Source organism: Lingula anatina, chromosome 1 (genome assembly GCF_051362555.1).
Source record: "Lingula anatina isolate TDL-2025a chromosome 1, LinAna3.0, whole genome shotgun sequence".
Taxonomy (NCBI): Eukaryota; Metazoa; Brachiopoda; class Lingulata; order Lingulida; family Lingulidae; genus Lingula; species Lingula anatina.
The window spans coordinates 1691211-1704969 of NC_141767.1; the positions used below are offsets into that span (position 1 = coordinate 1691211).

The following is a 13759-nucleotide window of genomic DNA, read 5'->3' on the forward strand; positions in this document are numbered from 1 at the left end:
AGTAAAGCCTACATGTTACAAATAAGTGAGTGCATTTTTTTTTTGTCATACATATAAACTGGTTCACTAGGTCTCACCACAGTGGTGTTTTTTTTCTATTATCTTTCGTGTGTGTGTGTGTTTGTGTATGTGTGTGTTATAGTTAATCAGAATGTTGAACATTTGTAAATTTGCACACAAATTAACTTACAGGCCAAATATCTCATGACTTGTATTTTTACAGATGACACATTCTCTCGGGGGAACAAAAACGAAAATAAAAGTGCGTTACTATTGATTTCATCAGGAATGTACATTCAGAAGTTCCTCATGGACAGTCGTGGTGGTTATGTTCATTTGAAGGAAGTAGGGGTCACACTTGTGGTGTCAGAGGGTTCCCTTCCTGAAGGCACAGTGGCAGAAATGTACCTTGGAGTCAGCTGGAGACCAGGTGACAGCCCTCATTTGGGAGGCAAGCAGACAAGAACAAGCCCCATTGTCGTATGCGGTCCTCATGATTTAACCTTTCAGAAACCAGTCTATCTCAGCTTTCCTCACTGTATACCAAATGTTGATGATGCGAAGACGGAGATAAAGTTTTGGACATCGAAAACTGATCTGCTGGGGACTTGTAAGTGGATAACCCATGAAAATGACCCTGTGGTGATCTACAGCCAAACCAGGTACTAAATTTACATTTTATTCCACATTTTACGAAAACTTGATTCATTACATATGTTTATAAATATCATTTACAGATATAAGAAAAGTGCAGTGTGTGTGCACATAAAAAGCCACCAGTCATGTTCATCACATTAGTCCTGCATCTGTCGTTGTCGTCTTCGCCGTCATCATGCACCTTTTTAAAGGACGGACAAATATTACTAAAATACAGGTCGAGTTTGAATATAGCTTTATCTGACCATTTTTATGTACAGACACAGATGTGTCTGTACATATTGCCATCACCTGCGTCTGTCGTCGCCGTCGCCGTCCCTGTCGCCGTCCCTGTCGCCGTCGATGTCGCCGTCGCCGTCGCCGTCGCCGTGCACTTTCATCGTTAACACGATAAGTGGAAGACAGTTTTACTTTTTGGCTTTATATTTACACAGCTGATGAATATTCATAAAACGCAGGTCAAGTTCGAAAATCAGCATGTTTGGGCAATTATTGTAGTATTTATGCTGTGTTTTCACTTTTTAGCATATATACAACACTGTTAACACATTTCAAGGAAAACCGATAGGCCTGTTGTCATGAAACTCACAGGAGTAATTAATCTTTCTAAAACGCAGATCAAGTTCGAAAATCGGCATGATCGGGCCACTATTTTAGTAGTTATGATGTTTTTTTCACTTTTCAGCATATGTGCAACACTGTTAACACATTTCAAGGAAAACCGATAGACCTGTTGTCATGAAACTCACAGGAGTAATTAATCTTACTAAAATGCAGGTCAAGTTCGAAAATCAGCATAATCAGGCCATTATTTTATAAGTTATGCTGTTTTTAAACATTTCCTCAGATTCAATTCTTAGGCATGTTAACAGTCTCATTATTTAACTAATAAGATTTGTAAAAGTGTTTGTTTGACATTTCCTGCATCTTTACAACATTGTTAGTTGATTTTGTAAAAATGATGGTAAACTTGTTATTGTGTATTGTGTAATAAAGTTTCAAAAATGGAAATAAACTCATATCATTGCAGTTTGTAAGATTCAATCATTCACTATGTTCAGAAACTCAGAATGGAGGAAATTGGACTTTTGACACTGTTCTATTGATATTTTTCACATCTCATCAATTTTCTTAGTTGATCATATAAAAATGGCAGTAAACTGTTAATTTTGTTTTATGTTAAAAAAGTGTTAAAAATGGAAATAAACCCATTTCAGAATAGTGTTGTCTTGTTTACATTTTGGCATTTTCAAGTTGTGACTTTGAAGTTCCATGGGCCTGAAGACCTTTGCTAGTCAAATTTTCTGAATATCCATAATACTAATATTTTATTATTAAAAATTGATGGTCATTATGCTGTTAAACGTTATGTAATATTGCATCAAAATTTGGAAAAAAATATTTTGGGCACTGCTCCCATGATGACCATTTAAGAAAAATCATGTCACTTACTGTTCTCAAACTTACAGGAAAGAAACATGGGACTAAAATACAGCTTCAGTAGGCAATGCAGTCTGTTTGGTAATTCTTTCTGCTAGTTAAACTTTTTTTTTTTTAATGAAAATTTAATTTTTCACATATTGGCATTTTCAAGGTGTGACTTTGAAGTTCCATGGGCTTGAAGACCCATGCTAGTCACATTTTCTGAAAATCCATGATACGTATATTTTATTATTAAAAATTGACGGTCATTATGCTGTTAACCATTATGTAATATTGCATCAGAATAAAAGAAAACACAATTTTGGGTGCTGCTGCCATAATGACCATTATGGGAAAACCATGTTAGTGATGATTGCCAAATGTTCAAAAAAGAAATACAGGACTAAAATGCAGCCTGAGTTGGAAAAGCAGTCTAATTGGCTTCTTTTTCTGGAAGTTATACATTTTCAAAGTGTGAACTTGAAATGCCATGGGCCTGAAGCCTTATGTTTGTTACACATTTTACTTACATTGGTATTACCTGTTGAGCATAATTAAAATTTGATGTTGAATTTGCAGTTTAACATAATGTACTTTTGCATCAGAATTGACAGTAGCCTATTTTGTGCATAGTTATCTCCTGCTTTTTGTCTGTACATTTGACAGCTTTGCTGCCTTGTTGCATTGGAAATTTGTACTTTTAATTCTTTAAAATTACATGTATTTTTAGCATACCCCTGTATATTATATTATATTATATTATATTATATTATATTATATTATATTTAAAAGAAAAACTGTTTACTTTTTATCTTAAAACTTACAGTTTTGATAAATATTAATAAAAATCAGGCGAAGTCTGAAAATTAAGCTTCATCTGACCAGTTATGCTATTTTTTATTATTTGTTTGTGTTTTGTTTATTTTCTGTGTGCATTATACTGCATTATTATCTTTAATAGCTGTACGTAAGGTAAGGGATGGAAGACTTATCATCCTACTTCTAAGGCCACACTTTTTTAATTTTATGGATGACATCCTGCGCGCGCACCGATTTTCGTCCGTTCTCCAAAAAAAAAAAAAAAAAAAAAAAAAATCCCCCCCCCCCCCAAAGGAAGTCGGTTGTCGCAAACATCGTTATTGAATTTGCCGGAAAATGCAATCGGCAATTCTCTGCTAATTCCGCAAGCTCCATACTGTCATTGTCGACTGCGGAGACATCCGAGTAGTTCCGAGTGTGGAAAATGAGCTTTCTGCGCATGCGTATTATCACCACATGGAAATATGGCCGTTTTGCCGTCAACTTCATCTCTAGCATTAATTTCAAAATACACGACAATTAAAGTCATAAAGAGAACGGGGGCCGTCGTTTTGGATTGGTTTGCCATTGATATTGGACATGGAGATATCACCCTTTTACAATTTTACGAAAGGCTGGCCGCGGCCAGCAATCATCGCCCGGAAAATTTCAGTGACATTCTGTCCAAAGCAGCACATACCAGTTTCTTTTTGGAGCGAAAAAAGGGTCGACAAGAGCGTCGCGGTATTTGGTGGACTGAAGGTCGGACAGGCCACCCGATAGTTGGCTGCTAGCGTGTGAGTCGAAGTAGACAAAATGGCATCGACCGAAATTACCTTAGTAGTAGGAAGCATAGGCCTATCTTTGCTTAATTTTTTTAGCAATTCTGTGAAGTGTTTACAATGCTTTAATTTTCTGAGAGTACAAATAAAGACACGCTATTTATTTGATATTTGTTTTATTGGTTTCTATACCAACAGAATGCATGAAATAACCTTAAATAGATTTGGTAATATGCAGCATATAGGCCTATATTCATGACTTTTTACCTTTCTACGAAGTAGGCCCTGTTCACAATGCTTTAATATTTTGAGAGCATGGATAAAGACATGTTGTTAGTTTGATACGTGTTTCTGTGGTAAATTAGTGTTTCCAGCTGTGTACTGAAAACATAACTTTTCTTAAGCAGTTTTTTTTTTTTTTTTTTTTTGGACTGTTTTTTTTTTTTTTTCGCCCGCTCGCACCGACTTTGGGGTCCCCAGAGGATGTCATCCATAAAAATAAAAAAGTGTGGCCTAACAGGATAATTTTATAGCACAAAAATACAGCTCATGTTCAATTAGGAGCTTATTGGGCCACTAGCCCTGCGCTAGCGGTACACATGATTCTAGTCCCGACTGGTATCGTCCGCCGGTGTGGCATGAGTGCACGTTCTAGTGACGCAAGACCGCCTGGACACTAAGTCCTGGGAATGCAAGTCCTAGGGCATGCATTGCTAGGAATGGAAGTCCTAGGACATACTGTACTCTACAAGGATTCAATGTCCGTAGGACAAAGGCTCCCAAGTAATGTAAGTCCTGGGGGACTTGGATTACTGTTACACCGGCTCCGCCACCACATCACCGTTATCGCTTCTTCACCTCAAATACAAGAGCCCATGTATTCATCTTTTGTATGTAGGTCAAATATAATCTAAACTCGATTCTTGTGAATTTTGGGCTTTGTCAGTGCACTGGTCTAGGTGTGGCCATCGTCGCAATGTACACTGTACCCTTGTCCAAAATTTGCAAAATTAAATGCTAAATATCTCCCAAACTGAAGGAATTTCTGAAAAATTTCTAGGTATTGCTGACTGAAAGTCATATGTAGATATTTCAAATATGCCCTTGGATTTGACCTCTCACCTTTTTTTCAAGGTCAAGTGTGCCAAATTTTCTAATAATGGGAATTTTTTGCAAAATAAAACTTATTTGTGCCGATTTTCAGAAACTACACAGAATTAACCTACACTATTATGGATAGGTGTTACACTTAGGGTCATCTTTTATCTTCGTGAGTTTGGGGTCAGTCAGTGCATTTTCACAGCCATTAGATGCTGAAAATGAAAACTAGCTCTCTCTATTTCTATTTTTTTTTTTTTTTTGCAGTTTATAGTTTGTCAAGCACAACACTGAAGGTTTTGTCTGTTTTTTTTTTTTTTTTTTTTTTTTTTTTCCATACAGTTTACGAATGCGCTATATCCAAAAGTACAATGCTGCAAGATTTACTGTAATGGTGAAAATAAAATGTGAAATAACTCAAAACTTAGCAGAGATACGCCAATGAGCTTGAGTATGAACTCATATACTGGCTATCTGTGACCTTGAAATTAACCTTTGACCTATTTTTCACCATGAACTAAAATTTGCAGTTTTTCCATCTCTTATATTACCAAAACTGCAGGGATATGCCTATAGTTACTATTGAACTTTAATAGAAATTCATATATTGACAGTCTTCCTGTGACCTTGAATATGACCTTTGACCTACTTGCCCCAATGAACTGTACTTTTCAAATTTTCTGTTCCTTATATCTTCAAAACTGGCAGAGATTCGCTCATAGTTACTATTGAACTTGAATAGGAAGTCATACTGGCAATGTATGACCTTGAAATTGACTTTTGACCTACTTTTTCCCATGATCTGAACTTTGCAATTTTCCCATCCCATATAACTCCAAAACTGGCAGAGACACGCCAATAGTTACAATTAAACTTTAATAAGAAGTCATATACTGGCAATCTAACAGTGACCTTGAAATTGACCTTAAGCCTACTATTTGCCATGAACTAATCTTATAAATTATCCGTCCCTTATATGTCCAAAACTGGCACAGATATGCCTAGCGATACTTCTGAACTTGAATAGGAACTAATGTATTGGCAGTCTTCCTGTGACCTTGAAATTGACTTTTGACCTGCTTTTGCCATGAATCGCTCTTCACAAATTTGGATGTGGCCTTTTACTTTTCCCCATGATTTTGTTATAAATTGTAATTTTCAACAAATAAAATTGAGAACTCTTGTTAACTGCATTTTGCAAAGCTTGGCAAGCACAACATGTACAGTGGAGGTGGTATCTCTTCTTTGTTTTCCATACGCATGCGCTTATTCCAGTTGGTGGTACATTACCTGGAGGCAGTATCACCTCGGATCATCTAGTTCAGTTTTATTTTTTATTTAGCGTTCATAACTGGAACTATTTCGTTCACTTTTAAAAGTTTTAAAACTTTTAAGTACTGTTCCAATAAATGCATTGATAAATGTATACATTGACACTTTGCAGGTGCACTGTAGCTTTGTGGAACCTGTGTAAATACACCACATCATCGACAAAGAAAGAGATGCTGGCTGCAGGATTTGGGATTTTTGATCCAAAGACAGAGCTGCTTTTGATTGCTGTGAAGTGTATCCGCAGTACTCTGGATGAAATTACGGTAATGCTACATGGACATGCAACTGCGAGACAATAACACATTTTTCTACCAACTGATCATTGTAGTATCGTCAACATATTTGTAGTCTGGGCATCTTGACTGTAAATCCAGATGCCCAGACTAAAAATATGTTGACGATACTACAGTGTATGGCTTGCAAAGTGCAAGTAACGAAATAGTGCTGTGGACACAAATTAACAATATGAAACTGAATGCCAAAAAAACCAAGAGCAACCCTAAATTTTACATGTTCTTCTAACCAGACCTCACACCAACAGTTATAAATGACACGCCAATCTGTGAAATTACAGAGTTCAATCTTCTGGGCATCCATATTAGCAATGACCTCAAATGTGGTACTCATGTGGCTTATATAAATAAAAAGACATGTGGAAGACTGTATTTCCTCCGTAAACTGAAGCGAGCTAAGCTCAGCCCTGCTGACTTAATTCAAGTTTACCAAAGTATTGTGCGCTCAATTCTAGAATATGCTTGCCCTGTGTGGCAACCAGGACTAACTATAGAGCAACGCAAACTCTTAGAGACTGTCCAAAGTTTTGCTTTGAAAATTATTTTCCCTGACCTACACTATGATGAAGCCCTGAACCTGGCAAATATGTGTACTTTAGATAAACGAAGGGAAGATCTGTGCAAAACGTTCTTTTACGAAATAACTGAACCCTGTGACAAACTGAATCACATTTTAAATTAGCAATCCAATCGTCTTTTAAGATCAAACAATAGATACAAAGTGCCAAAATTTAAGAACGATAGATTCCGATGCTCTTTTATTCCCTATGCATTTTAAAATTTCTAATAGTATAATGTTGCCTTTTATCCTAAGAACAGTCTTTTAACTCAGTTTCATTCAAGCAAATATTATTTTATTATTATTATAATGTTCATAACATTCTATGTACAACTTCAACCCACTGGGTTGCAATCTTAATAAATTATTATTATTATTATTACTATTATTATTATTATTATTATTGTGTTAGTTGAGGCACACAGTACCTAGTCAGCACACAAGGATCTGTCCCATATGTGACCAATGTTTAGTGTATTTCAATACTTTAAAGTTACAGTTGGGATAAACCATTTTCTTTTTTATTATTCATAATGCTGATAAATTTTTATTTTACATGAATATGCTAAAATTATTCTTCCTTGTATCAAAATTATAAAGAAATGCCATCACTTGCATATTCCAGGCACTTGGTTGTTGGGCTAAAAGGATGGGTCTAAAGCAAATAGCGCTTGATGGAATCTTCAAACTTTATATCTGTCCTCATAGCAAAGGTGGCCAAGGTGAGGGTGACCTTGACAATGATGAGGAGGTTGTATGTGAAAAAAACCATGATGTACTGGTTACTTTAAAAGACTATCAAGGGTGGATTCCTATTAGAGGGGAAGATATAAAGGTATAAAAAGATAAAACATATCATTTAAATTGAATGTAAAAGTTCTTCAAATAATCATATTTGCATTTTTATTGTTTTTCAGATATTATACTGCTTATCTATACATTTTCATTTAAAAACACATATTGGATGCAGTTTCCTTAGTGTGTTGGGTTGCATAAATTTGTGGCATTTTTATTTTTGTTTTAAAGCACATTTATAGTTAAACTCTTTTTTTCAGACATTGAATTACAGGAAAATGAAAGATGACAACAAACCACATTGTCTCTTTTCTTTGAACCTTGAACCTACAGCACCATGTCCCAAAATTGTCACCAGCAAAATACTGGTGGCCCAACAGGGTCACGAGGGTGAAGCTGCACAGCTGTCGTCAGTAGAGCTTGAAGTGTGTCACCCATTACATGAGGTAATGTCATATTACAGTCATCTATGAATTTGTTTATAGCATCAATGCACAAAGAGTCATCTCATTGCACAAAGGTTTTGACAATCTCACCCTTCTATAGCTAGAAAGTTGGTTAATAGTAGTACTTAGTACATGGCATATTGGTATTTGGTAATGACTGGTTCTATTCAGTGGGGAAAATTATCAACCTTTCAAATTAAATAATTTTTGTATCATTGAAAATAAACTAGTATTTGTATATACAGGGGGTAGCATTTGTGGTACTCTTACTGAATAAATGTAATGGAACTATTGGGAACCCTCTTCTTTGTTACTGCCACTCAAAACGAATGTTCTTATTTTAAGAATATATGATTTAAAATACAGTATCTGTAAAATCCTAAAGTTTTCTCTCATTGAAAAGATCTCTGTATGGTTATCTGCAGAGAAAGAGTGGTTGGAAAGAACGGGGTTGGATACTGGAGGGAGTGTACTTCCTAGAGATAAATTATTCCCCCGAATCTAGGAATCTATCTGCATCGCTCGCAAGACAATCAATTGTTAGAGATTACATAATACCTGCCAAATTTACTCATAAAGGCCCGAAACACTTCCTTATGTCCTCATGGAACAATGTTAGTCTAGGACAGAAGAACAGAAGTGTGGCATTACTCGATTATTCTCTTAAAAATGAACTCTTTGCTGGATCTCTTTCTGATGTCACTTTACAACTTTCTAGATTACAAGAAATATATTTAAATTGGGCTTGCGTAGATCTATCATTCAAATGTCATCTTTATAACCAAAATTGACTATTTTTAAACACTCCAAACGTCACTTCTTCTTTCGTTGCCCTCTCAAACAGACGAATTACTGTAATTTCTATAAGCCAATTGATAATATCCTCGGAAATGACCGCATTCACTTAAGAACACAACAGGATAAAATTAACCTCTTCCTACATGGTCATAAATCTTCCTACACTGTCATAGAATGACTTAATTTTTGTGATTGTCGCTAATTCCTAATAGAAAATGTGCATTAACGAATTAGCCACTCGGCCGCCCTCGACCTGATTCCCGTCCACTGCCTACTCCCTACTGCCCTCCGATGTGCCAGGACCTGCAACTCCCCTGTAACCAACTATTATTTTTATATTATTTTATTATTTTTTTATTTTAAAAAAATGTCTCTCCAGTATTTATCATAATTGACCTTTTTCTCTTTAACGAATGTACAGTACATTACTTTACAAATTACATGTCTAAGCATTGGCTATAGAGACAAGGCAGTAGCGCCGTATCATTAAAGAGAAGAGACTGTGTCTTTGCGGGATATCAGTGAAGTTACCCAGAAGAGGGTTTACGAGAAATGAATTAGGTTACATGCACTGTACGCTAGACCAAGAATATATATATATATATATATATATATATATATATATATATATATATATATATATAACATTATCTAAATGTCTGATAATAGCCTTGCCCTTTCAGATTACAAAGGTAGCTGACACTGAACAGTCTCATCCAGATGCCAAGTCGTATGGGGGAAACCAGTCACAGATAACCCCAGCATCCATGCAGGACCAGTCAGTAATGAACCCCTTGATGTCCCACCAGATACAGGGTTTCCCAGCCACAGGGCCCTCAGTGCCTTCTCAGCAACAGTCAGTTATGAACCCCTTGGTGTCCCATCAGGCACAGGAGGGTCTCGCAGCCCAAGAGATATCAGAAACATTGCAGCATCAGTCAGTTATGAACCCCTTGGTGTCCCACCAGGCACAGTGGAGTCTCCCAGCCCCAGGGCCCTCAGTGCCTTCACAGCAACAGTTGGTTATGAATCCCTTGGTGTCCCACCAGACACAGCAGGGTCTCCCAGCCACAGGGCCCTATGTGCCTTCGCAGCAACAGTCAGATATGAGCCCCTTGGTGTCCCACCAGACACAGCAGGGTCTCCCAGCCCCAGGGTTTTCAGAACCTTTGCAACCGCCATTTGCATCAATACAACGAGGTCAGCAATCTTGTTTGCAGCATCAACAGCAGCAGCTTGCACATTGTCAGCAATCTCCGCACCTTACGCCACCGTCATCGCCACAACAACTACAGCTTCCAGACTTTCAAGACTTGTGTGCTCTATACCAGCATTATGGAAGACCAAATCGAGCCCTGTCACTATGTGAAGCTGATTTTACTACATCTGGTTATGGGGCTGCAGTGATGAAGACAACAGAGCAACCTATTATAAATACATATAATATCATTCAAAACATTGTACAACAGAGTGGAGATCCGGAGTTGATGGTTGCTGCACCACCTACTTTTGTCCAGGTTTTACAAAGGTATCTGCCTCTGGAGGTGAAAGCAAACTTAGAGGGCATTTTGAAAAACCAAGAGGTGTGGAGGGCCGTTGTACATGAACTTCAGTTGAGGGATGATTGTTGTCCTACAGATCCTGTTGAATTTGTCTTCTGCCATCTGCAGGCTTCATTTCAACAGTTAATGTTTTTACTGAGGAGGGTTGGAGAGACAGTGAAGGAAACTGTGAATCCATCTCAAATAGAGGACTTAGTTGATGAAGTTAAAGTAAGTTTATCTCCATCTATTTAGCATATTGGTCCGAAGTTTGAAAGATGCCAAAGGACACCTTCAATCCTTATTTGAATGAGCCTTTATATGAAATTCATTAAACAGTAGAAATACGTATATAATGCAAATGCATTTATCAGAATATAGATTTTGCAGGTGTTTGGAAATATAAAGTCAGTTTTAGGCTATATGTTTGTAAGTGTGATGTGCACTTATTTTTCAGAAAGCAAGGAGGCGGGAAGTTGAATTCGAGAATCTTCGAAAACACATGTATTCTATTAAAAATGGTGGGTTTGATATAAAGAAACTACTAGATTTTCTTTATTCAAAGTTTATCATTCACAAGTCAGACATTGAAAAAATCAATCACCAACAAACATCATCAGATAAATGCAGTGTATTATTACATAAGGTGTTAAACTGCCCCTTGGATAAGGAACCTGTCAGGCACCTGCGAAAGTGGTTTGCTGACGAGGACCGCTGTGATCTGGCGGATCTTCTTGCAGTGAAACAAGAGGATGTACAGGAGCTACCAATGCGGTGTGTGCGTGGTGCCCTTAAACATAATGGATGCCAGGATTCACGTCTACCAGTTAGTCAAAGTCAATAAAATACTGCATAATTTTTCACCATACCAGTGCACTCTATATATACCTGTAATAAACTGTACTATATATTGTGTGTGATAGATAACTTTTTTGAGAGAAAGATGAAAGTTTTCAGATTTATCCAAAAATCCATATATTTGTATGTTTACTGTTATAGTAGCTCATGTAGCTCATCCTAATATGACAATGAAGAATTCATTTCAGTATTATATATAGAATTATAATATATAAAACCCCTTCCCCCATCATGGTAGTAAAAAAATATAGAATTTCCATTTTCCATAATATTTATATTTACATACGCGGGCATCAATCGAAGTAACACTGTCGAAAGGTAGACACACAGATGCACATTAAAAAAAAGAAAATCAAAGTGGTGTTCTGAATGTCAAATTTTATCTATTCTTTACCTATTTTGAATTTCATTAGACCAATCGAATGCTTTTCATTAAACTATAACAACAGAGGACCGTTATAATCTGGCGGCTCTTCTTGCAGTGAAACCAGAGGATGTACATGTAGTATATGTGTGGTGCCCTTATACCTGATGGATGTCAGAGTTCACATATTAGTCAAAATCAAGAAAATGCTGCGTAATTTTTCACCATACCAGTTTACTATATATATATATACAGTGTGTGTGTGTGAACGATGAGTTTTCAGAATTATCTAAAATTCATATATTTGTGTATTAACTGTTATAGTATTGTACGTCATTTTTATATGATCGTGAAGAATGCATTTCAATTTTTCGTACTATTATATATACCCCTACAATCATAGTATTAAAAAAGGAATAGAAATTCCATTATGCCTAATATAAATATATACATATGAGGGGACCGATCGAAGTAACACTCCGTTTTAAGGTGGACTTACATAAGTACATTGAAAATGAAAATCAAAGTGGTGCCCTGAATACCACATTTTATTTATTTCTTTTTTTACCGATTTGAATTTCATTAGACCAACCAAATGGTTTTCTTTAAACTATAAAAAACAGTGATAATATCACAGAAAGGGTGTGTAGCATTGTTATTTTTATTTTTTGCTAATGAAAAAATATATTATAATCAACGTAACGTAACGATCAGCGTCGACAGATATTACTGATAACATCGGGCAGTCTTGTCGTTTATATTGAATTTATGTCAGAGTTAATTACTGAATTATTGCTTTCTCATGTCATTTCTAAATGTTTTGACGCAAATAAGATGAAATACCCTGTGGATTGACCTTGCTTGGTCCTAACGATGTTTGATTGTAAATATGTACGTGCACGTGCGCGGGGGTGTGTACATGTAATTGTCTGAAACAGTAAAAGATGTAAAATGTAAACTAAGCATTTGCATATATAACTATAACAATATAAAATTGTGATAAATAACCTAAATGTGGATCAAATTTATGAATCATTTGATACTCGTGTTGATTGCGGATATTTGATACAAGCATCTGATATTACTATTGTGTTATTACTATAATTCATTGTAGTGTGTTAAAGTGGTAGTGAAGGAACTACAAAATTTTCCCTGTATGTCATTTATAAATTAATAGAGAAGTAGGATTTTCTCAAAGTTTTGGAATATCATATGCTATGAAAAGTTCTTGTTTTTATTAGACTTAAATAACATACCCCGGTAAATCGTGCCAGGATATGGATCCGATATTCTTTGAATTAAAAATATTTTTTACCTATGCAGTATCAATGTAATGTAGATTATAAAGGGTCTTCTGGTAGGTGTGTACAGTTTAACAATATTTTTGTTAAAATACAGTTAAAAACAATACATATTAATAATACGGCATTTTTAATATTCAAGGTACTTAGACAAAAATTTACTTAGAAATATAACAAATGTGTCACTTCAAATTCAGCAAATTAAAACGGACTGGAAGTGACTAATTAATAAAACATTTATTTATTTAGTAATTGAAAATTAATTAGAATTAATTAATATTATCTGTTTAATGGTATAGCTGGCCTTCCGTTAAAATATGTTATGAACTGCAATGTGAATGTGTACTGATAAAGAAACGTGTATTTTACTAATCACTATACTACATGTAGTACTTACACACAATGGACAATAGAAGTGTCACCCCATGAACCAGAGTAATCATACAATAATCAAGTAATCAATAATCAAAGTAGGCAGATCTTGAGTAGTTATAATGCTTGGTCTACATTTTTTTTTTTTTTTTTTTTTTTTTTTTTTTTTTGTGAAATTTGATGTTAATAAAATGATACCAGGAGCATATCATTCCACAGTTATTTATATCCCCCAAAGTATTGGTTCAGTAGGGTTGACACTCCTATTGTCACAGATATATGTTTGCATATTACTGTTTAGAACAATGTTGATATTTGCTCTTGTGTTGATTGCATTATTTTA

The 13759-nt window shown here is 35.6% G+C and overlaps 1 protein-coding gene across 1 annotated transcript; it reads left to right on the forward strand.

Annotated features, from left to right (window-relative positions):
- The first annotated feature begins 354 nt into the window (after positions 1–354).
- Positions 355–13514, forward strand: LOC147763827 (uncharacterized). The gene is made up of 6 exons (XM_087002009.1): positions 355–662; positions 6202–6352; positions 7567–7776; positions 7997–8182; positions 9664–10752; positions 10979–13514. Exons 1-6 carry the CDS (start codon positions 403–405, stop codon positions 11363–11365), a joined length of 2283 nt encoding a protein of 760 aa, XP_086858135.1. The 5' UTR covers positions 355–402; the 3' UTR covers positions 11366–13514.
- The last annotated feature ends 245 nt before the right edge of the window (positions 13515–13759 follow it).

Excerpts from the sequence above, each read along its gene's own strand:
- LOC147763827 (XM_087002009.1), top strand. The coding sequence starts at position 403 with ATGTACCTTGGAGTCAGCTGGAGACCAGGTGACAGCCCTCATTTGGGA. Across the intron at positions 663-6,201 it reads GTGATCTACAGCCAAACCAG|GTGCACTGTAGCTTTGTGGA; the intron begins GTACTAAATTTA and ends GACACTTTGCAG. Across the intron at positions 8,183-9,663 it reads TGTGTCACCCATTACATGAG|ATTACAAAGGTAGCTGACAC; the intron begins GTAATGTCATAT and ends TTGCCCTTTCAG.